Source organism: Phallusia mammillata, chromosome 5 (assembly GCF_965637545.1).
Source record: "Phallusia mammillata chromosome 5, kaPhaMamm4.hap1.1, whole genome shotgun sequence".
NCBI lineage: Eukaryota > Metazoa > Chordata > Ascidiacea > Phlebobranchia > Ascidiidae > Phallusia > Phallusia mammillata.
Window position 1 is genome coordinate 6,894,616 of NC_137256.1, and position 25,102 is coordinate 6,919,717.

The 25,102-nt window shown below is 38.2% G+C and overlaps 1 protein-coding gene and 2 non-coding genes across 3 annotated transcripts; 2 read left to right on the forward strand and 1 right to left on the reverse strand.

The window, feature by feature from the left end:
- Positions 1–17,425: 17,425 nt before the first annotated feature.
- On the reverse strand, positions 17,426–25,102 carry LOC145228213 (sodium-coupled monocarboxylate transporter 1-like). The gene is made up of 11 exons (XM_080093219.1): positions 24,895–25,102; positions 24,003–24,142; positions 23,464–23,581; positions 22,519–22,741; positions 21,918–22,058; positions 21,086–21,304; positions 20,563–20,665; positions 20,052–20,213; positions 19,327–19,541; positions 18,992–19,092; positions 17,426–17,709 (listed from the first exon to the last, which is right to left on the reverse strand). The coding sequence occupies exons 1-11, from the start codon at positions 25,100–25,102 to the stop codon at positions 17,426–17,428; spliced, it is 1,914 nt and encodes a 637-aa protein (XP_079949345.1).
- On the forward strand, positions 18,091–18,164 carry Trnas-gga (transfer RNA serine (anticodon GGA)). The gene has a single exon. It is a non-coding gene; the product is annotated as a tRNA-Ser (tRNA).
- On the forward strand, positions 18,446–18,519 carry Trnas-gga (transfer RNA serine (anticodon GGA)). The gene has a single exon. It is a non-coding gene; the product is annotated as a tRNA-Ser (tRNA).

Sequence of the window (25,102 nt, forward strand, 5' to 3'; positions counted from 1 at the left end):
CTAAAAACGTAAATCACAAGTCCACCCGCTCAACCCAAGTTGTACAAAATACGTTCCTGTGGATGTAGATTGGTATTTAAACTGAACTGTTTTGAACTTGCAATTGTGACGGTTAGTTTATTCTCACCAAGTGACATAAACTCAGCTCAACCCATAAGTTCTTTTGTTGTAAGTGAAATGGTGGTCCGTGTTTTTGCAACTAGTGGTTCGAATGTCAAGTGGCAGTTTCCGGATTCACAACTTGCGGCGTGGTCGCCTCTTTGTTGTCGCCTGTTTATCACACGAATATAGTTTATTCCAAACCTTCATTATATAACTCTTTTATCTTTGCTTTCCATTATTTGGTGACTAAAGTTATTGCATTATTTTTGGCATTTTGTTTTGCAATTATTGTAATCTTTTGTGATTAAACAGCACTAGTATATAATTTTAAAATGTGAGTAATTTTATGGTAAACTAGAAAGAAAATTTACTTATGTTTATTCTTACGTTGTTGTATTTCATAAATTTAGCTGTATTAATAAACAAATCGTTGGATACAAACTAAATGCCAAGTTTTAAACAGTTTATGGCCGAAAAGAAAAACGTTTGCAGGGGCCGACAAAATTTTACCGAATATCTATGAACGAAAACCACCCTCCCTGACTCAGTCAAAACGCTGTCATAGCAAAGTAAATACAGAAGTTTTCTGTATATTTAAGCATTGACAGTAATGAGCCCTTGTCCACCGGTGATCAGCCATCATTCTCGAGCAAAAGAGATGTACGTTTGTACATCCCCAGCCCTGTAACATCGCCCTAGCCCTCACCAAGAACAACACACTAAAGAAGATAGTATCTCCGCTCTTTTACAACAAGACTGCGGCCTGTTTGTAAACGCCGCGTGCCCGGTAAAATGACGGCTTAATTTTCGAACATTGATAGCTTAACTTTAAAATCGGCTAAACGGCTAATCGCTGTCTCTGGAGAATTGTTTTGCCAGTTGGAATTTTTGTTTGCTTGTAAATGACTAGTGGTGGGTTGAATGATGTTTTGTTACCAAGCTTTGTTGTTTCGTGTTGTGTTGTTTTTCTGCACGGGTCGTCTGTAATCACTTTAAATGGACGAATAGCGGCTTTCTTATTTAGAAAACTTCTATGGAGTAATAAGCGGCCGATTTTATGATTAAGGTATACGATGATCAAAACCTTGCTTTAATAAAATTTGTTTTTTTGTAAACCAACTTGTCAAAAAAAATCTTGTATTGCCATGCAACGATGTTGCAAAAAACGAAAATTGTATCCCTTTTTTCATTAAAAACAAAAATGTTTCAAATTTCTTTTTATCACTAATTTAAAATTATTTTCATAAAATGGATTCACACTTTGTGGTTAAAACAGCTTTAATATTCTTGCGCGTGATGATGAATTTGTTTTGCAACAACAATAATACAACACTTTAAAACTATGTAAAGGGCTACACTATTTGTGAATAGTACTGCATAGGCGTTCTATTGATAAAGGTATATAAATGGTAAATCTGTGTTTAGTTCAACATAAAATGTAAATGATAATATGAAGCAATTGATAAAAAGAAACCTGCTGCAAAAATGTACCTATATTGCATTGCAATTTTACGAGCAAAAGTGCCGAATGTGTTTAATAATACGTAAAGTCAAAATTATTATGAATTTTATTTAAAAATCTGAGTTGGATGTCTTGGCAATGATAATTATTCGATTGGCGATGCAACCAAAGGCGTTCTATTAATAGCGACCATCTCCCTAGAGACGATCTATACACAAATCCGCTATATGCTGTTTACAAAGCTTTGTACTTAAGCTACAAGCTTCAACGACAGCGATCATTTAAGGCAGCACACACAACACGATCAAAGTCAATAACTTTACGTATCACGTAAGATCAGCTAACTCCCAGTAGACATTGGATCGGAAATTGCCAACCGGTATAGGAAGGAAAATTGGCTTCGAAAGGTTATTTTTGATTCACGCAACGGTATTAGATGTCGTTGTGGTTGTGTTTGGTTAATGAAAACTTGTTGAGATATGTTGACGGCTGTCGCGAGGCGGATATGATTGAAAATATGCGTGAAAAAATGGTTATAGTGCGTTAACGTGGATGCTGCTATTGAGCGCAGGAAATTGCAATTTCTAAACAATTTCTTATGAGAATAACACCTTAAAAAATCTTGTTTGTTAGGTTTAGGAATAGCGCGACAAACCCACTAGTTTGACTGTTGTGACTTACGTTCTTTGTCACATGTCTTTCTTTTCATGCACATGTCACTCTGTGGTTCCTTTTAAACAAACCGATCCTAGGCTGTAAGTGTAAACCTATAAGTATTGCATTAGGCAAAAAGTATTTGGAGAAAAGCAACACAAAAATCCATTTTGCCACCAGCACTCAAAAACATACAACCCTTATTCCTGTACGATTGCAAGTTGCTAAAAACTTTTATGGTCAAATACATTTGCATTTAAATCTGCGCTTTAGAATTCCTGAACAAACAAATCTTTGATCAATTTTGTCTCAAGTTTTCTGTTCATTTCCCCAATTCATTTCCTCAAATTTTCTGCTACATTATCTTTTATAAACCAGGGCAGATAGCAATTTTTTCGACTTTTAATAGACACAAACGTGTTTTCTTTATAATTCAAACCCTGGAATATTAAAGGACGATTTAAAACCTCCAAAAATCGTGCGTAAGCCACAGGCTCCTTATTATATAAAAAGTAGCTTTTGTTGGGGCAAAATATGTCTTTATATGATCGAATAAGTAAAACAGGGTTCCGGCACAGCCTGCATAATTGCCATTTCCTATTACCTATTATTGGCATTGACATTCCCCACAAAGTGATAAGAGTGTTAAAAAATAACCAAAGCTTTCGTAATGTACATCTTACCCCCAAAGTACAATTCATTGCTTACTCGATATAACACAAAGATAAAATACCATAACGTAACTTATACCATTTGCACAAACTCGAAAATATTTCAAAATTGCGGTGTCGTCTATTGGCAAACGGATTTATACATCTAAAAGACGGGAAGTGTATACGGACGACTGGCAATGAACCTCAACCTTATCTGCGATCAAAATGGCGCAACCAATTAAGCGCCGATATCTACCATCCGATCTACAACTAAATGAATGAAGTGAGCCTGTTATGTCAAGTGCCCATAGATGTAATCTAAATTAAAATGACATGCCAACTAGTTTTACGCTTGATGTCTTGTTACTGTTGTTGTTGCTATAATATCTTTGTGTTTTGATTGCTAATTTTCAAGTTTAAACTAAATGAATTGTGTGTCTGTGCCTTCTTCTTAAAAGCTACTTTGATTGGTTAATTTACCTTTCCAAGTTAGACTTGCTATCATTTACACGAGTTGCTTAATTACATGGGAGTTATTGATTTGTGCACATAACATTCAACGTACAAACTAGTTGTTTACATGCGTGCAAATTAGAGTAGCATTAAAATATAGTTTTTAAAAATCGCTTACCCCATTGAAACACTTTTGAACTGTTGTGGCTGTTAAATGTTATACTTACTGAGTGCAAACCGGCGCCATGTCCTGTCCAACTTGGCATACAAATCGTTGTTTCACAATTAAGTTATGAGGCATTTAAAAAAAATACTGAAAATGGTTCTGATGCTCGTCACATTACAAATTTACTTCTAGATGTTGTGAGTTTTTTTTCAAATAGCTGGAATAACCAGCACTACACTTGAATACAATTTTAGATTAGTTTTAAATCAGGCCAATACATCGATTTAAATACTTTCACCGTTTGTGACTAGTCACTGACGTTATGGCATTTAAAAAAATTAAATCACTTTTCATCGATACAATAACTTTTGTGCGGCGAAGACATAAGTAATCCTGCTAAAGTGGGAAGTGTATGTAATCATAATACGCTTTAAAGCCAACCAGAGATGGCCTTAAATATTAGCTTACCAAAACTTTGAATTTGGTATAAGATATAGTTTAAGTCATTTTTCGTATCAAACACACTGACAAAACTATTGTCACCATGTGAAAGGTTTTAGCTAAAATCTGAACAGATACAGAAATCTCACGAGTCTCGTGCAACTTAAGACATCACTGCTAATTAAGCATGACGCCTATCAAAACAAACCAGTACAAAAACAAGAGACATTTACAGGCTGCATAAAAAGCTTTGTACAATTTTAGTCTATCACTTTTTACACTTTTGATTGAGAGGAATAGCTTGAAGATCCTGGAGTGATAATAGTTAAAATAGTTAAGTCAATTACCACACACCCTAAAGCCACAAAATTTTATCTTAGTCCAGAAGTCCAGAACGACCAACATACATCCGCTAGAGACAGCACACTGCCTCAAAACCCATTTAAAACTTTTATTCTATTTACTTGTGGACTTTTAGAAAACTTGACTCTTGTGTTTGAACATGTCAACAAAACGCTTGAGCACTGTAAACAATGTAAACAAATCTGGCAACCCTGCCTGAATTCAACAGTTAAGCCTGTACCAAACAGGGCTGGACTATGTGCACAGCTGTGTGCTGACCGAAACTCGCAGAGCCTAAACGAAACACCTGACGGGGCTGTTGAAAGTAGAGACTAATCTCTTTGTAGTGAACGTCTCGCGTCTGCCGCAGAACCCGTGCGCAGCCATTTTGTGAATTGGTCGAATTTTGTGCTACTAAGGCGTGGGTTGCAAGCATTTTTTTTCACCACGCACGAGACGGCTGGTGCGGCAGAGACGCCTTGGCACACAGAGCTACGTGCCAGGACAGTGCTACGGGCGCTATAAAGTCATCACCGCTTCACGGGTAATGATACCACCGGGCATCGCTGTCCCAATAAGCCCTAAGTCACGGTGACGCCTTCGGAGTGAGTAACCGGTCATCGAATGTCGGCCATGATCAAAGGAATTCTTTACCCAGAATGCTACTAGCCCGTGGACCCTGCGAGCATATACCGCATAGGCCCGAGTCACTTTTTCTACACTGACCACTCTAGTTTATTATTAATTTGATGACGCTTACCCAAATTGAAATGTACGTTAGGAAGAAAGAGATTGCAAAAATTACCTGATTGATTTTTTTGCAAAAAATAACAATTTGCATTTTTTATATGTTTGTTGGTCTAGATTACTTTACGATCCCATAGTAGAATATTAAATTATAAAGTTATGAGTTTAGCTTACAGTGTTTATATATAATCATTTCGTCACTTGAAGTTGTTAGGCGACTTAGTGGGGGGCGATCGTATTGGGTAACACCAACCCCCCTCTTATTTGTTTGGTTCCACAATTTTGACGCTCACCATCTCAACTGGTGTCAGATTCGGTTTTAGGATAAAACCCCGGATCATGGTCGTGTTGCCTGTCTCGAGAAACGTTTTTTGTGCTGGGAGACGCTCACTATAATTCAAACCCTAAAGTCGAAACAGCAACAGTCCAGCGAGAACTCGATTTTTGAAACACACTACCTGTTTTGAAGGAACTAGTTTGGTGCAGAACGTTATGCACTTTTTTAATCCATAAAACAAATACGCTGTGTCTAATAAGTCCATGGATGTACCCTCTTAGCCTAAAAAATACCTCCCGTTTGACCACTAATCTTCTTGCTAGGGATCAACGTAATAATTATGCAACATGGCCAAACTTTAAATAAGCTGCTGCTGCCTGGCATAATATATTAACAATTAATGGCTCTTCCAGCAGTTTTTTTATTATAACAAGCGATGTTTCGACGTCCCATAGAACACCTTCACTAGGGTAATGACCAAATAAATGACTGTAAGTTGTCATAAAGCAGCAAAGGCGAAATAGTAAAACCCTGTTAAATTAATACAAAATTTTTAATTCCGCACTCTCGACAACTTTTGTTCTAACTCTTTGAACACGGGAAATACGAACAGCTTGGTTAGATTTTACATCCTTTACTCCCAAGCGCAGGACATAACCGCTGTCTCATCGAAGCACGCTCTCAAGCAGTTGCTAAGCTGTCACCACGTGTGGTTCCAAGCAATATGTGGTTATTGCCATGTCCTGTAACACTCTTGTTCTTATACCGCATGCAATAAAACGCTACTTCAAAGGCAAGGCAACACCGTCTAGAGATGTTTTCCGATGACCCACGCGTACTATGACATAACTCCTAAAGGAGGGAGGCATTGTAATTACAGTGCAATCTGTAAAACATGCGCCAAAAAGGGCAAGCATATTTTAGAATAATACAAGATTTAAAAACACTATGGAATAAGTAACCGTATGCAACAATGTATTTTTCGCTTTACTAAAGAGTGTTGCGGCTACCAATCTTACTTTGCAATAAGTCAAGTGTCGAATATTTTCCAAATTAAAATGTCAGGTTTTGATTTAAGAACACCCACAACCGCGTAAACATAGTACACAGCATTCCCACAGCCTAAATGCGCCTCAAGATTTCGCCTCTGCGTTTGACTCAACGGCAATCAGCTTATCGGCCACGGAATTCGGGCAAAACACAGCGATTTCGAATCTTGATATCCACCAGCAGTCCCGTTCGATCCAGGGCATGGCTAATGTTCGGCGGTGTCAAACCAACGTAAGCTACTTCGCTGTACACCATCGTGGTTAAAGCGACGGAAGGCGTAATAGGGTTTGTATACAATATCCGGGAAACGAGGTCTGGGCAAGTGCAACCCTGATAGAAACTTTCGTTTTTGTTATTATTGACCCAATTTTGTTGTTGCTCGTCAAGTGCGTCGGATTTCCTATCCGACTCTTTAGTTTGTTATGCCTAGCCTATTTTGACCGATTGTTTTGCCTTTTTTGGTATATGGATAATAACACTCTCTTCACGATTGGTAAAAAAAAAATTACTCGGTGGGCATTTTTGAAAAAGTTCACCGGTTGCTTCGCCAATAAGAGCCCGTATTATTTAGTTTAGAAAATCTGAAGCAACAACTGAATGTTGCAGGGAATACATTGTCTCAATACGGCAAAACTGTCACATTTGTCCATTTATTGAATAAAGGAACATTTGGTTTAAAATGTTTCTTACAAACAAAATGTGTCTACATTTAGTTGGAAAAGCAAAATTAATGTTTTTATCTCTGAAAATGATATTTTGCCGATATGAAAGTTCAAGAAATCAGTTTAAATATATGAGGTAAATGGTTGAAATTTTTGCGTTTCTGGTAGCCACAGTAAAATATACAACGTATGCTATTCGAGGGCAAAATTTTACAAAAATTTGACATGAAACATCTAAGTTTTTAATGAAGAACTTAAGCAAGTCCGTTCGCGCAATCTTTTAAACGAAACTTGTCGGCTTATCAGGTTTATTTCAACAGTTTCGTGGGAACTGGGTTGACCGCTACAGCAGGGGCTGGTAATGTGTTGACAAGTGGATTTGGCGATTAGAACGGATCAACATAAACAGACACCTGCTTCTGGTGGTCAGGCGCACTTGCCAATTCTCGATGAGTTGTATTGTTATCTTGTTTATCTGCCGTTCGATCTTTAACGCACACAAGGCTGTGTTTCTTTATACGGGTGGCAACATGGTACAAATTTGGAAAGATTCTTGTACAACTTGGCGATCGAATCCCAGTTGATATGATTGAAATTACAGCCTTCAACAATCATAAAACTTCACATTTTTTATTTGTTTGGTGCGACATATTTTTTGATTTATATGGCATCAAATAGGTGCTTTGTATTTAAACTACGGTCATGGGCGTGTTAAAAACGTTTTGTTGCTAAACGTACGTTTGTACCTGGCGTTCGATTTTTTAAATTAACGTTTGTTTTTTGCAATTATTGAGTTTGCAAAAGAAACGGAAAAAACGAAAAAAAAAAAAAAACCGAAAAAAATGCGCGCTCAACATTCAAATTATTACGGTTATCTTGACAAAAATATTTCAAAAGGTTTTTTGACCAAATTTATGTTTAAATTATCTTGCAATAATTGTATCAACAAATTGATAGATTTGTTTATTTCTTTAAAATTAAATAAACATACTATTTGGAACCAAACAGAACAATTAAATATAAACCATGCTTTTATCAAACAGGTGCCCATAAAAAAGAATTGCATATATGTGGCATGATAACAGACTTATTATGCGTTATTCCAATAATGTTTAAAAACGGTTTTGCTTGTCGAAGGGAATAAAGTTAGTTCTAACCAACCTGTTTCAAACTGCTGCCTGACGCCCCACTCCAGCCATGGCTGGAGCCTGATTAAATAGTAGAAACGATTCGATCGTCCATTTTGGCGGAAGCGTAAAATAAAACTTAATACCACTCGGAAAATCTTTTTCCACAATTATTTGCAACGTGATGTTTTGACATCGCATTTCGTAATATATTTTAAAGTAATATATCTTCCAAGCGCCTTATCTAAGCTAGTTTATCGACATAATAAATATTACATTGATTTAACTGATCAAATATTGCTTTTCTTCGGGGCAAAACTCTAAGGTGTTTTTTACATTACGCGACTGCTTTAAAACAAAAACAAAATTTTGTGATTCCAGATTGTTCCTCTCACTACAGTTTTATACAACGATGAACCTTGAAAAACGACACAGATACTCGCATAAAATAGTTCAATTACTGATTAACACAAACTTGAGCTCAGTATCTTTCAAAGAAAAGTCGCCTTAATAAACGTTTCAGCTCCATAAACGCACTATCTCACAAACCATGGTTTGTCAGGACAATTTTAAAAAAACTTTCGGCACATAAATACCAAAATCACGAAAACAAACTTTTTTTGAAAAACTGTCAGCTGCAAAATCAACTTTACTCTAATAAATCCCAGAATATGTGAGTGGTTATAACTGAAAAACTTTTAGTCTGACACTGCCAGATTTTCACCTTTGGCACTAAAACTGCGGCAAAACTGTGCCTGATTGCCTGCGCTTAACGCATTTGCGCGCCGTACTCTGCAGATGTGTACACACAAGTCTCGAGGGCTTTCAAGTAGTGGATGATCGGTGACAACTTGACTGGCGCACGTGCGACGCAGAGGCCAGCGACATTTCCTGGACCGGTCAGTGGTAATTTAGAGGCTGGTTCAAAAAAAAAGTTAGTGGGGCAACGGGTGCACATCATATCCTCAAAATTTAAAATGCTTTCTCAGTCTGGCGCGGTGCCGGACTTAACCTATTGTATGTTTGCAATGTTGTATAAAACACAGATGATTAAAAATGTGAAACAAATAAATATTTTGTCTCATGACATCAAACTCAGTTCGTTAAACTTTTGTGATCCGGTTCTGATATCGCAAGGGTCGGTTAACGGTTTACGGCAATAGATAGGCGAGGGGCAGTCCGCGGTCTCGCTGCTCCATGCTTGAAATACGTCAAGATGGACGGACACTAAAACCCTGCTTGTTATTCAATATCTCGTCGTCGGGCACATCGAAATGTTGCTAATCGAGTGGACAAGCCATGTTGAGAACGCCGGTGTTTTGGCAGACAATGTCTAAGTCCGTGCTTCCCTTACAAATGTGTTGTACAGCATGAGAAACATACAATTGATACAAATTAACATAGCATTTTTATCTCATGTTAACTTCAGTGCGTTTTTAAAATACGTGTCATTTGATAGCGCTCTGTGAATTCTGTTTCCCTGTCTTTATTGCCGATTATACGGACATTGGTTTCAAAATCTATGACTGCATGCCGAACACTTTATGACCTTTTTATGGTTTCTGGTAGCAAAAGGGGTAATAAATATTTTAGCTAGTTGTTAACCCTGATCAAGGCGACTAGAAAATCACTTCAAAATATTCATCAAAAAAGTTACATAAGGTTTATTTTGGCCAACGCTTTACAGTTTGCCAAAAATGTTTTACCTGCTAATTTCTACTCAGCCGAAGTTATATTGCAATAACAGTGTACTAAAGCACCACAATTCTTCCAAACCGAACACAATCGCACGTTTATATGCCTCGGTTTCAAATTGTACGAGCAACGAATGCGGGGCTATATTTTGTCCGTGTTCCTATTAATACACGACATGATCTCCCTACAAGCAACAAGTGACTTCATCGCTGGAGTCTCTGTAGCAAGGGGGGAGATTCGTTGAGTCGATGCCAAGCGCTAAGTGATTGTGATTCGACTACATTGTTAAGACAATCAATCGGCGACGCTGTGGCAGCGCGATGCATCCCATTTCGCCTCGCGAGGCCTCAGAACATGTCCGTAGCGCTGAAAGCCGGGCCAGATAAAATTTGCATCTATATCATTTGCCATATCCTAATTTTTTTGAAGCTGTTTTGGGAGTGATTTTTTATAATTTCGACCAATTACATTCATTTTTTCGTCGTAATATACGCACCAGTTTGAACAAATAAAAAGTTGTGTTGATTGATTCTGATATAGAAGCACTGTTGCTTTGTTATTAGGATTGCTGAAAAATAACAGTCAATCAATGTTCGTCGACATAGGAAGCCTGCAATTGAAGGGAAAGATCGTGTAAAAATAGACAGTTTTAACAAATTTTAACAATTTTTTACTTTTTTATGTAGTTTTGCTATGCAATAGTTCTTTAAAATACAATTCCGATGTCTATCTTTCATCGGCTACACAATCTGTTAATGCTCGTCTGGAATGGCATTGATATTTGTGGGTTGTAATCGCTTGATTCAAGCAATCAACGCCTTGAATCGATTCGACTCGGTGGTTTATGCGGTTTGTTGTTTAAATGTGCTATGTGAATTGGTCTGGGAATGTGCAATAGCGTTTGCGTGGGTGGTGCAGAAACAATTACACGTTTTTTTTCAAATTCTGTATAAGACGCTAATTTATTTGTAAAACTTTTGGTTTGGGGAGTTTTATGATTATAAACGATGCATATTTTCCATTCACTATATATTCACAGACATGACAATGCAAAACACAAATCCCACATTGCGTATTACATAAGAAGAAAAAAAACTGAAACCAAATGCGAAGCAAAAAACAAACATGTCTGCAGCGTTCTGCAAACAAATCTTCGTCGTTTGAAATTTGCCGCTTGAACCAACTGGGAAAACACGCGTATATCAGTTTATAGTCCCCATCGTCAATGCTGTTCGCTTTTAGAACACGCCAAGACTGCCAGAGACCGGTTCTGGTGCGATAGGCGTCTTACCCATTATCCCTGTGACAACAAGACGGTCGGATCATTTGATTGACGCGTGCTGCCGGCCAGCGGACAGACCATCATTCTTAATCGGGATATACCAACAATATTGTGCTGGCCTCCACATAGTTTTCGAGGACGGGCTTTGGGCCAACGCTTTTGAGGAAAGCGTTCCTAAAGCAAGCGCACTGTGGGTTTGTTTGTAATACTCGACACGGGTTATTTAACGCTAAGGCCAACGTCTGGAGCAGGATGTTTGATACAAGAGTAGTTTTAATATTCATATTTCTAACCCTCTACGAAAGCAGGTCTTAATCCGCTGCTCACACCTTTCGTTGCAGAAAAGTCTTTAAACTTGTTTTGTTTCGTGCGGTATAATTGGTGGCACAAATGGGCTATGAAAAAAACCCACATGAACGTTACCACACTAAAAAAATGAGGAGACTTGCACATGAACGTAAGAAAAATCAAAGTAAGCTGTGTTTTTGACCCTTATAACGGTTAACGTCCATCCAAAAAAACACAATTCCAAATTTTTACAACGTCGATCGCTCCCAATGTGCCCAGTACTACAGATATGTGATTGAATCTTCGAGCTTTCGACAGCCGCAGAAGCAGAGACGTGTCGTTATGATTGCCGAACATGCCGCAGTGACAAGTTAATTTGGTCGCCTAGGGAGCGCATCAAACCACAGAGCGCCTAGATGCCGTTCAAGCGCTTGACAGACAAGGAAACTCGGTCGTCCTGGGAGAACACTGGATGCCACCGCGACCGTTTGGCATCTGCACCGTAGTTGTATTTGTTCAGGGTATTTTTCCCCTATGATGCATTTTGCATCTACTTATGAAAGACCTACGTACTCTTGACCAATTTTATTGGTGTGATTTACTTTAAACGTAAAACCTCGTAGCAACTAGACCTACAAACTTGTCTGTTATATAGACACAACTTGTTTTGTCTTCCAGGTATCTGCGAACTAAATCACGCTTAGTGCCAATTTTAGTTTGTTCTCTCATTTAAACAAGCTGAAATTGCCATGTTAAAAACCACGCACTTTATACTGTGTTATTTATATGCGGAGTACAACAAAAAACGATCACAGTGCTCGCAACAGAATATAGAACATATTGCAGATGAGCGCACAATGTATAACGAGACAAGACAATTGACAACGTGATGCACATATTGTGGAAAAAAGACAGCATAGTACAATGTATTAAATTAAACCATAAAGTTTTGTTTTAGAAATGGGAGCAACAAACACACAGTATTTGGTCTTTGTTAAATATGTAGAAACGGTACCGATGTATTTGCTTTTCATAATGGCTCATTTGAACACACTTGAATTAAATTACTTAATATCAACTCGTAGAAATGACGTTAACGGTTCAAAAGGCCCAAAATGTTACATTTATAGTGATAACTTCTTTAGATTAAAACAAAAACAGGTTCAAAACTAAAACGAAAAGTCACGGGCTCTTTGCACATCTCACGAAGCGTACGCTGAATATATGGTTGAATACATGGTTGAATACCTGAATCGTAAAAATTTCCACCGCGTGGTACCGCTGTTGAGCGTGTAATTACGTCACCCAGATGCACGTCATCATCTTCCATGTAAAGCAGGTTTCTGGAAGAGGTCGGATTTTCGCGACGCACTTTAGTTTTTGCGCCGAATATTTTTCGTGTACAAAACTCTGATGACGTTCGCACTCTTCGCGATGGGTTTGGGCGAGGTCATTTGTGCACTCGCATACCTGCGTCAAAATAACATTTGTTTTCTAAATGTTGCGTCCCTTGTCCCGCAATTGGACTCCTATGTGACATTGAATTGCGGGTTGCCTTTTTTGGGCGGCTTGTCACATGGCAATTTTTCTGATTTATTTTGCATGCATTTTGACATGTTGTCCACCAGTTATTTGACGATAAAGTTGGGCTGCTTTTTTACAGTAGTTGTGCTTTTTGAAGAATTTGACCTCGTAATACTATTGCATACAAAGCTAGTTTTCTAGTCAAAATAGAGTCGCTGTGGTATCCCGCATTACAACCTTTGTGTGATTTTCCAAGCTATTAAAATGCATGTTTTCTTTTAGTACGGATCCAAACTTTTGAGCTTAGGCGCATTGTCAAGCTATTATTGGCGCTACACTTAGGTTAAAATACAAGCTGTTCAAATAAATTCATTTGCTTCAGTGTAAGTGGTCAGACTGCTTTTGGTAACAAACATAATCAAACTGAGATTCTCGCCTTGTTGCATACTCGCATTTTGTTAGCAATTCCTAAAACATAAGACAAGAAACTTTCACACGGTTTGAAAATGACATGCCTAAAAAACATCCTATTAACACCAAAACTATATAAGTAATCGCATATTCTCACGTCCGACAAGTTGTCTTGCAAGCATTGTCGCACGGCTAGAGGAAAACGAGGGAACTTGTCACTTTCCGTGGTGTGACAGTTGATGTTGGATTGAGTGATTTTGTTCACTGAACTCCTGATAACTGATTAAATTTACGTAGTTAGGCAGTACAATTTAATGTAATAAAATTTACCAAGCATCGAGCAAATACATGATAATAAATTTTTAATTTAATTAAAATTCTCTACTATGCTTCCTTATCTGCATCCCACTTTCACATTGCTTATAGGCTAATCAGGTTCCTTTCAAACGAATATACACCTGTTTGACTTTATTACAGCATCGTTCATCCTAGAAGTTTTTTTGCTGTTTCGAAATTTAGTAAAAGTCCATGACCGAAAGGGTAGTTTGTCGCAATAAATATTTTCTCTCGGTGAACCGTTTGGCTACCCAAACTAATAATTAAACTCACACTCATTCAGATTTTGGATGGTTGAAGTTTTCTGTCGGGTAATGGTAAACCACGCCAGTGTGAGTGAAGCAGCAGCTCGAACCGATGGCGAGTATTTTAAGTATTTTCCATCTAGCAACGCAAGTTCGCAGAGATAATGCGACAAAAACACGATTTCGTCACATAATCCCGCTTTCTGCAAATGAAAAGCAGAGCACTTATGATGGGTCTCAATCTATTTTGTACACAAATTTAACTATTACCGATTAACGATTTTAGCAGGCCATCTTAATGGCAGGCAACTCTACTGTAATCGACCTGTAGGCTATCCGCTACTGTTTAGGCATGTCCCTAACCGCAACAAAATTTCGATAGATTATAGAACTTTCCGAAAAAGTAGAGTACAGTTTTAGAATGGTGCAGTAGAGTACAGTTTTAGATTGTTATGCTTTGATTGTGGGTCGGATGGTAATCAAAAGTTCGAAATGTTAAATAAACGGATTCAACGTAAATTAATGTACTGAACGTGAGCCTGGACACTGTTCTTGTTGTTTTAATTTAAAGAATGACTTATTAGGTGAAATTGTACGTAAACAAGAACTGCAAAAAGTTTTGTGTGTAAGACTTACGTATGTATAAGTGTTGTATCTTACTGTCATGACAAACTGCGGCACATTTAACAGTTTTTTCGCTCTGAAACTCGATCAGCTTAAATTACAACGTCATCACAACGCAGGGGGCAAAAATGTATCCGTTACCTCAGAGAAGATCATGAGATACTGGTGGGGGGTTGGCACTGCCAGTCTGTATTCGAAAACCCGTAAAATCAATCGCTCCATCATAAGCACCTCAGAACGGGAATAGGTGTCGGCAGTGACGTAAGCAAACTCGTCAGCGTCTGGGGGGTAAATCTCTTCAAACTTGGCCGCTAAGAACATAGCTGTGGTGCCTAGAACAAAAAAGTGCTTTGAGTTTAGTAAGTTTCGTTTGAAGCGGTTTGCTAACTGCGGGACATTAGTCATGGGTCATGTGAGGTGCCTGGGTCACTGCTGAGTATTTTTGAACGGTTCACTTAGGGTTGCTCCAAGGGGGTTGTGTTTTGAAAGCGATGAAAAACGTTTACCCGCCCCCCTAAAATCTAGTTATTTTAGTGTTGGTTGCACAAGGAGTTAGGTTATGATTGATAACGATGATAAATTAGTTTGGCCGATTTATCTAATCTAAACGTTATGTGTTTGTTATTTCAGGTGTTTTTAAATGCTATTTTTCAGTGGCATAGTGAACATAGTCGGTCCCATTGTCAAATTGTCATAGCTGAGCACTTTTTTCGTATAATTTTACTGTTTCCAATTAAAACCAAAATGAAATTAATTTGCTGGCCTACTATAGGTGACTTGAATTGGGGCAATTAGATATGTGCATTTTATTGTAAACTGGACCCTGCACGAAATTAAAATAACTGTTACTGACCCAGCAATTGAAGCTTGGCTCTCGCGACCGACATGGTGGACAAAAATCGATCAACGTACGAAACTGCAAGATACAGCGTTTCATTGTGAAGTTTGTACTCGTCCTGAACTTCTACAAGCCAATCCACAAGCTTGACTCGCATAGCAGCAGTTATCTCACTCTGTTCGTCTAAATAACCAGGGTTTGGCAAGTATTTTGCTTCTGATATCTTCATGCAAGTTAGAATGTCCCCAACGTAGTCGTCTTTTACATATATTTTGCTCGAAAATGGCTTGTCTTCGAGATGTTCATTTTGTCTTTGAGCATTGGATTTATATCCTGAAGATTCTGGGTCTTCGGTCCCATCACTTTCGTTGACACTGGCAAATGAAGCGTCGGACGGGGTGTCCATGCTCATTGACTCAACGCTGTGTTGTGAGACTTGCAAAGGTGGAAAGTAATGACTTTTATTCATCTCAGCGTTTGAGGCCTTTGTTCCTACATCCCCAACAATTTTATTTCCCGATAGAACTGTTAAGGGTTGTCGGTAGATGTTGTTTCTAATCACACCGTTGTTGTAGTTATCACAGAGTTGGGTTTGTGAGCTTAAGGGGTGTTGCTTGCTGGTTTGGAGCTGGAAACATCCAAGACGAGAGGAGCAAGTTTCAAAATCTTGACTGCTCCTGGAGCGACGCATGCCAAACCATTTATGGCCGGTTTTAGCGGCCCGCGACGGTTGGACCCTCGGCACATTGGGGTCAAGTTGTCCAAGGGGCTGTCTCTCGCCAAGCATACTGTTTTTCTGAAACATGCAAATTGTTCTTTTTTTACTTCATTTGTTAAGTCAATAATCTATTCCTACCAGCTGGTATGTTATCATACTACCTCTTACCTTGGCACAACCGTTTAAACCTCTGAATGTGAGCTTAGAAGATTTGTTCTTTTCTTTGCACTCTCGATTTGTTTTACTTGGAACGGTACTAAAACTGTGCAAGCTGCATTTACATTGCACTGAACTGTTATGATGTGCTTTGTAAAACAAAAACAAATATCAATCAATGATTTGACTATGTCGTCATAAAACTATAACAATGAGTTAACAAAGACAATGGATTGCAAATGATCAGCTTATAACAGCTCATTTAGTCCCTAGTGGATGTTATTTTATAGAAAAACTGTCTCTAGTGGTAGACTTATTGTTAGAAAGGAGTACCAGGAAATACAGCACAATGATCCTAAACCGCTATTGTTTATTACACAGTTAACTGAGTTTGTAGTGGAATATTGCTGGAGTTGCTCTTTTGCGCCCCCTTAGGGAGTGGTTTTAATTTCTGGCTTTTTATAGTTGAATTACACAAAAAATATTGCAAATATATTTCGAACGATTAGAAAATTGTAATTTACTTTAACCTAAAGTGTTTTTCACATAGCAACCATATGTGGCAAAGTAGGAAACATGGTCACATTAATTTTTTCAAATGTTGTATTGTCTTGTTTCAATTTCGATACTGATATATAAAATCGAAACAAAAAAGTACAAAACAATACACTAGTGTAACACAATCAGACCCCTGTTGGAAACTTCACGGGGTGCAGCACTTATTGCTGTTGTGATCATTGCAAACAGAAAACATTTAGTTCTATGTACACGCGTGAGAAAAGTTTGGGTGTAAATTCAATTAATCTCGTATGTTGTCTTCCAAGGTTAAGCAACATAGTGTTTAAAACTTAAAACAATAAAATAAATTAGTTACCACTACCCAAAAACTTGCCGCGCTTCATAATTAGATAACAGGGATATCTATGCCTAATTATTGTGTCACAAAAAATTAAAATGCGTAAACGAGGAAAAAATGGTTGAGAAATTTACTCTAAGAACATGCTAAAAATACAAGTAACACTTCTATCTACTCTACAGTGTATATTATTACAGTCCTAAAAAGGCTCAGTAACGTTGTTTAATCAAAGTGACGTAACAACAAAATTTTCAATTTTTTGTTGATACGTTATGAAAATTTTGTTGATACGTTATGCCTGGCAGCAACAGTGTATTCAAAGTGACGTAACTTTGGATTCGCTGATGCCCGAATTACTATCGTCAGTTACATAAGCAACGTTGGTATTTCCTTTTCCTTTGATTTCTAGCTCATTGACGTCCGCCCAATCGTTCTCGGTTTTGCCTGTGTTTTTTACCGACTCTTTCTCGTCTCTGTATTTGTCATAGGGCACTCCGCACCATAGAAATCGTCGCACCTTCTCAGGAAGCCACTTGAAGATTGGATGATCGAAAAATGGGATCGTGACACCAGCTGGTAAGTCACTGGGACGTTGGTAACCTGTTTGGACGTTTTAAAAGGTTTGCCTTTTAGTTTTAAGATGCACATAAATTCATAACTGGGATCAGCCCTGAAGCGTCTATGCAGACCAGCGATCACGGCACACTCATATATAAATCACAGTACGCCAGGCCCACTGAAGGCGCTATACCGAATCAGCCGGTCACCAAGCATCCACCACCATATGGCAAGGCGTAGGCTAGAAGTGTGCCGTGATCGCTGGTCTGCATAGACGCTTCAGGGCTGATCCCAGTTATGAATTTATGTGCATCTTAACTGATACTGGTCAATCTGGCGATCCCCTACTACGAAGCTGACATGTGCAGCATGCGAGGCAGGCAACGGTGCTTGTGATTCGACTTTCGGCGGATTCTCCACTGGGCCTGTGTAGCTCAGTTGGTAGAGCGCGAGTCCCGGAAAGACTCCTGTCGTGGGTTCGAATCCCACCGCAGGCTAGATTTTTCTAGCCTACGCCTTGCCATATGGTGGTGGATGCTTGGTGACCGGCTGATTCGGTATAGCGCCTTCAGTGGGCCTGGCGTACTGTGATTTATACATGAGTGTGCCGTGATCGCTGGTCTGCATAGACGCTTCAGGGCTGATCCCAGTTATGAATTTATGTGCATCTTAACTGATACTGGTCAATCTGGCGATCCCCTACTACGAAGCTGACATGTGCAGCATGCGAGGCAGGCAACGGTGCTTGTGATTCGACTTTCGGCGGATTCTCCACTGGGCCTGTGTAGCTCAGTTGGTAGAGCGCGAGTCCCGGAAAGACTCCTGTCGTGGGTTCGAATCCCACCGCAGGCTAGATTTTTCTAGCCTACGCCTTGCCATATGGTGGTGGATGCTTGGTGACCGGCTGATTCGGTATAGCGCCTTCAGTGGGCCTGGCGTACTGTGCCTTTTAGTTTTAGGTTTGTTTAAATCGTTAAGGTCTCCCATTCCAACAATGCAGTTTTGGTTATGGTCAATGGTCATAAGTTTATGGACATTTCGTAAACAGTGTAGAGGGGTTGCTATTTTTCACATATTTGACGTTACGCGAAGAAAATTAAAACTTCGAAAGTTGTTACTTTGTCTGGTATTTAAAAACAAACAGGCAAAAGTTTGGGATTGTATCAGTAATATATAATATAGCTGTTTTTGCTGGCAACTGTAAGACTTTATTTTATAGTCTCATAATCCATTTATATACGGCATACGACTGCAGACCCCGCTACTTTATTTACTTCTAAAGGAAGCAACCCGGTGCCCAATAAGATAGCATTACGATTGTCACCTGTTAGAAACGAAACGATGTGTCCAACAATCAATGCGACGACAAATCCAAAAACTCCGTTATACGCGTAGGAAAGCGAATACATTTCGGCAATGGGTCGTCTGTATGCTTCGGTCGTGGTTTGCAATGCATCTGTATATTCAGCGTGAGTGTGGTTATTATGTCAGTTTCATGACGTCATATACTGTATGTTCTTCTAGAGAAAGTGTATTATGTAAAGTATGCCTGAAACATACTGTATGTTCTTCTAATCTATTTTTCGTCGAAACAAACAAAATGTCGCCCTAATGCGCTTAAACGAAAAGCATAAAAGAAAACTATTAAGTAAACGAAACTCGGGGCTCAACCCGCTTGTAATACGTCCCTGAAATGGTGTTACGCTGTTACCTGTGGTGAAAACATCGGGACTAATAGTTGTGTTCGGAAATACGCAATCCACTGTACTGCGTTCCAGCACTCGAAGATATTTATTCGGCGGCGGATAAATTGTGCTTCCTATGTAACACCAAACTGATACTGATAGTCCGCCTACAACACCAGTGAAAGCTCCCTGGAAATGCAATGCAATAAATTGTGTTTGTTGGCAATAATCTTAAACAAAACTGTATTCATTCGATTGTAAGTCGCGGCTTATAAAGTTTTTACCCATCGAGGGTGGCTTACATTTTTATGTCATGTCTATCAAATCTTTGCATATTGACTTTACACGTCAAAAACACTGTGCTGGGTACAATTATTTGCGTGACTTAACAATTGTTGACAATGGGTTGTACAATGGAGAAATAGTGTTATTAAACAATTGTACATAAAATCAAAAAATGCGGCTCACAATCGAGGACGGCATCCATTAATTTCAGCCCTCTTAAACCCGAGTTGAACTAAATTAAAGTTTACAACTCCCGTATACAATAAGAATGACGCATTCAGGTCATGCTCCAATAAAACGAAATACAGAAACCTTTGTTCAACCTCTAGAACCTCTAAATTTTATTCGGTCCATAAAAGCTTCCAAATGAAAATTCTGTTATTTTTTCGGTTTCATATCACTCGTAAAACTCACCCATGAATTGCACCACGGAAAAGCCCAAGCCATTGTAAACAGCGCAACGATGGGTCCATTTATCATTGATTGGATGCTAAGTGCAGCGTTGAGAATTCCGCCTAGATTCGAGCCCAGGGCCGCCATTGCTAAGCAGCATCCGCCAAAGGAAATAATCAAAATCTGTCTCGAAAACAATTTTAATGGAGAAATTCTGACCTGCTCTTTTTGGATATAGCTCCTTGCACTTTTAAATGGGGTTTAAAAGTCTAAAGTTTAAACGAGCTTAACCATTCAATTGTGACAGTGCTATATGCTGGATGCCATTGACATGGACCCCCAAAAATTTACAAACGAAAAATTTAATTCATACCAAACGAAACAAACGTGTTTTTGCATTTATGCAAGCCATGACATATTGGATTGCTTAACTACGTATAAGAGTTTAAGCAGATGTTCTCAAACCGTTTAGGATTCTGGCACATGAACAAAGTTTTTTATCCCAAACTTGTTTGAAGAAATAATTTTGTACCTTAGAAATCCACACTTCTTGTGTCTGTGTTAGCTTCTTATGCGGTTTTATAAAGTCCTCCAGAGTAACTGTGGCCATTGCGTTTATTCCGGACGATACGGTGCTGACAAAATAGTTAAATATTGTTTTTTTTCTGAACAAGTAACCTGTGAGTTGCAACAAAACACTTTTCTGAATAAAATATAGCTTTTTGACAGTCCCTGTAAAGCTAAATCGACGCACTGATAATAATAATTTGACTGCAAACATGTTTTTTACTCTACGTAATCATAAACATTTTGTCTATCACAGAAAAAGCGGAAAAGTTTGAAATGCCATTGCAAGCCGCATAATAACAATCGATCCGATATCTATAAAAGCGTGAATGCTGAAAACTAAATGTTGTGTCACCCTTCGCCACTGATATATATCGGACCCATAATGTTACCAAAATATTCATCCCGACTTAATATAAATCATTTTTCCATACAAACTAGCATATAGCTCTAATTTAGAAAACAAAACTTAACTAACACAGTTTTACCTTAACGTGCCACTAAACACACTGCACAAATAAACGCCTGGGAGACCAGGAAAAGCGTAGAGAACATCCATAACAAAGTAAGGCATCAGTTGATCGGTTGCTGACACCCACCCAGCATCGTACGGGTCACAGTTCGCGTAATAAGCGAACATGGTTAGGCCTGACAAACCGGCCAACACCATAATGGTACACATTCCGAATGCGTTCATATAGACTGATCTAAATAAATGAGAACACAGAAATTAGTATTTGCAGATTGTGTGCTTGAGTTGTGATTTATAACAGTGGTTCTCAAAGGGGGAACCACTGGGGAAACCACTAGCTAAACTCCAGGGGGGCGTGGGTGTAGGTTTACTAGAAACATTCAACAAAAGTCTAGAGCTATTTTTTATAATTCGCAGAATTGAGTGTATGTTGCAAATATCTTTTTTTCCGAACCTAAACCACAAGTGGCACTAAACCAGTATTTTATGAGTAAAATCCGGGCTGCATAAACATATATTATGTTAACTTGACGCAGGCCAAGGGATTTACAAATTTTGCCTTGGGAAAGAACCATTGTACGTTCGTTTTTTGGGTGCGGAGTTAAATTTGCGTAGTAGGCGCCTTGCTAAAAACTTGAAAACAATTTTCTCGTAGTTTTATTCGTTGATTCCTTAGTTAGAGAGGGCAATAGGATTGTAGTGTTAGTTATATTTGGAGTTAGCAAAATCGGCACTAGCGTAGATAAAGTAAAAGACTCGTAGTAAATAATGCATCTATAATATCTGAAAATTAGTCGAAAAGAATTAGAAAAGACAATTAGTCGTACAACAGGTTAAACTTTACTTACGCTTTTGCGTGACGCTCAGATTTGCAACACAGGTATCTTTGCACTACGGTCTGTGTGGTACAATACGTTCCTACCCATGCCATGGTTCCCCCCACAATAATTGACCAAAACGTGTGTCGAATACGAGGGTCGCCTTCGAAGCTGTAATAAAAAAATCCCGTACATATTGTTACCTTTAATTTATTTTCGTTACAATTTGTTTTTGGAAAATTTGAACCGAATTCTGTTTCACCTCAAAAAGCAGTTTTATTCCAACAAATAAAAATCTATAGATGTGGTCATCGACCTCTTTACCCTTATGAAGGCAACAAACCTACCCCTACGATCGCGGACCCACTTTTACGTGTTTTTTTAACTTTGTTAAATTATACGCATATTTGAAATACTCATTTGTTCAAGATAATCAACAGCAAGAGTATCATAGTCGTATTTTTGCGGGTCAATTTTTCTAATTTAGTAAATTAATATTCAAACATGGCTCTCTATAGTTAAACTTGCACACTTTTATATGTTCACCCGGTCACCAAGTTTTCGTACCACGTCCAAAAAGCAAACACAAAGGCCATAATGCAAGCAGAACAAAATAGAAAATTCGACTTACTGAATAAAATTAATACGCCCTCGTGAGTTTGCTATTTTCCATACATTTTCCATCCCTCCCAGTACAATGCATCCTTGTATAATAACAGCAATGAATCCCACGGCCATGACGATGCATTGAAAGACGTCAGTCCATATAACCGCCTTTAGCCCTCCCAGTGTTGTGTAAAACGTGCACACCACACCCGTAACGGCAATAGAGGTCCATGAATCCAAACCAGTCACTAAAAAAATATGTTCATACAATTTTTTTATTATTATACATCTACAACGCTGCTCTTGGTGCACATCGCACAGAATAAAGCTGCCATAGAGGTAACGTAAAAACTAGTCATTTTTGATGTATTTTGTAGGTACTTTTTATTTTTAAGGTATTGAAAGGTATTTTTTAGGATATGCGTTTCAATTTATCTACAATTTTGTTGCATTTGTCCTAAAATATCAAGAATAGGGCTGTTATCAAACAAATAATTATTTGATTACAGTATTTGAAATTTTTAATTATTTGAAAATTTATCAAGTAATTTTTAACACATTTCAAATAATCAAATATTTTTTTCCTATAAGTTAACCTCGATATATGCGCAAAATCAATTTACTTGAACACATTGGTAACATTTTTATGAAATAGAGGTTACACAGAAGCACTATGCAACATATGTTTTAGCCTTATATTATTGTTTATTAACCCATTCCCCCAAAAATGTTGGACAAAAATGCATGACAATTTACTGTTTATTTTACTGTTTATGGACTTGCAAAATTTCGTTTAGTAATTTCCGCTGGGATTTTCATTCCTTATTTATTAATAACTCTGGGCCTTATGGATCAGATATTCTAAATTATTTAAATTGTTTGAATATTTGATTTGAAGGGAGAAAAATTATGAATGTTACACATAATACCGAATGTTACATATAATCAAATTCCAACTTAATTATATTACCTTCGTTGAGCGCCAGGGATGGTGCGTAGATAACAATTCCAATATAAATCACCTGGTTGATGATGAAAATGGTCGTGGCCATCACACGAATGTATTTACTGAACCGTAATTCAAGATACTGTAAAAACAGACAAATTTCCTTGTTGTAACACAATAAAATCCCTGTTTTGTAGACAATAAAATCACTTTTAACCGAACAATAGCAAACATCAGATTTATGCTATTACACTTTTTCGGTATCGATTCCCGCAAAACTTATGTTTTTTATTTGTCAGCCTCTGCAATGATTTTTTGTCGTGTTACAGTCCACTAAACACTACCAGCAGTTGAAATACGTCAGTTTCGAAAATGTATATGAGGGCATTGGCCAGACCAAGAGGCGTTCTACCACACTAAATGCAAAGACGAGAGTATAAAATCCTAAAATCGCAATAATCTTGTTCGAAATAGTGGAATCTGACTTGCTCAAGTTTTAGGTAGGTTAACGTTAACACATCGAAACGAATACAGACGCTTTTTAATTAAAAATAGTTTTTCACCTCATATGTGCTTGTGATGTGTTGTCTGTAATACAGAGGAATGTAGATTTCCGCTGACACAATGGCAACAATAATGTAACTGAGCATATACCATGCGAACATCGTTCCGTAAATATAAAACTCTGACGGGGTACCTATAACTGGAAAAACAAAAACAATCCGTTTCAAAGAAATTCGACAATAAAAGAACATGCACAATAATGATGAGCCGCATGTGCGAAAGGTGCTCGGCCTAATCCTTATTTTTTAATATTACATAAATGATGTAAAAATATGATTGTAGTACCTGGTTGTTAGCGGGCCTTAAGCGTTGGGCCGAAACCCGAAAGTACGTACAAAGCCCTTTTTTCAAAGCCCGAATTAGGCGCCAAGGCCTTGTTTACCAAATGAATCAACTTGGCCGACTTATCTATACAACGGCGTAATAAATGTTCGGCTGCACGCAACAAACTATTGTACACCCTGTTCGCATACAAATTCGTACAAAGGAAGTGGAATTACGACGCACATGTGGCAAAGTTGGCATTTGCAGGCCTGCATTTTTAAACCTGACCCGTTTTTTTAAAAAGTGTTTGGTGACTATGGGTGATATTGAAAATATTATTTAAGTATTTGCTTATTTCCATTTACCGAAGCACTTCACAAAATAACCATTAATCGGGTACGAGCTTGGTTTGACCTATATATACATATTAGATGTATTCCCCTCCCTATAAAAACAAGTGCAAATTTGTGACCCTTAGTAGCACTTAACGGTTTCATGTATAATTGCTTTTTAGGTTTTTTGTCGCAACTAGCGTGTACAGCAGTTTTGGCCCAGAATGTGTTGGCTAAGACACCCCAGCTGCCTCTTATATGTATATATCCCTGTCCTCAAATCAACTCTATTTACCTGTTATTGCAGACAGGAATCCCGCCGTGAGAGAAAATCCCACCGGAACTGCATGCATTTGTCGTCCTCCCATCAAGTAGTCATCGCTGTTGTTTGTTTTCTTTCTCGAAATGAGAGCAAAGAAAATTCCTATACACGCTGAGATAAGAAACAAACCACCAAAAACAACGTAATCCCAAACTACGAAGGAACGAGTGATTTCTTCCAT

Bases quoted from the DNA above. Each gene is read 5' to 3' on its own strand.
- LOC145228213 (XM_080093219.1), bottom strand. From the start codon at position 25,102: ATGGAAGAAATCACTCGTTCCTTCGTAGTTTGGGATTACGTTGTTTTT. The intron at 20,666-21,085 runs GTAAAACTGTGT...CTATTTTGTCAG, and splicing joins GTGTTTAGTGGCACGTTAAG to CACCGTATCGTCCGGAATAA. The intron at 19,542-20,051 runs GTGAGTTTTACG...TTGCATTTCCAG, and splicing joins TTCCGTGGTGCAATTCATGG to GGAGCTTTCACTGGTGTTGT.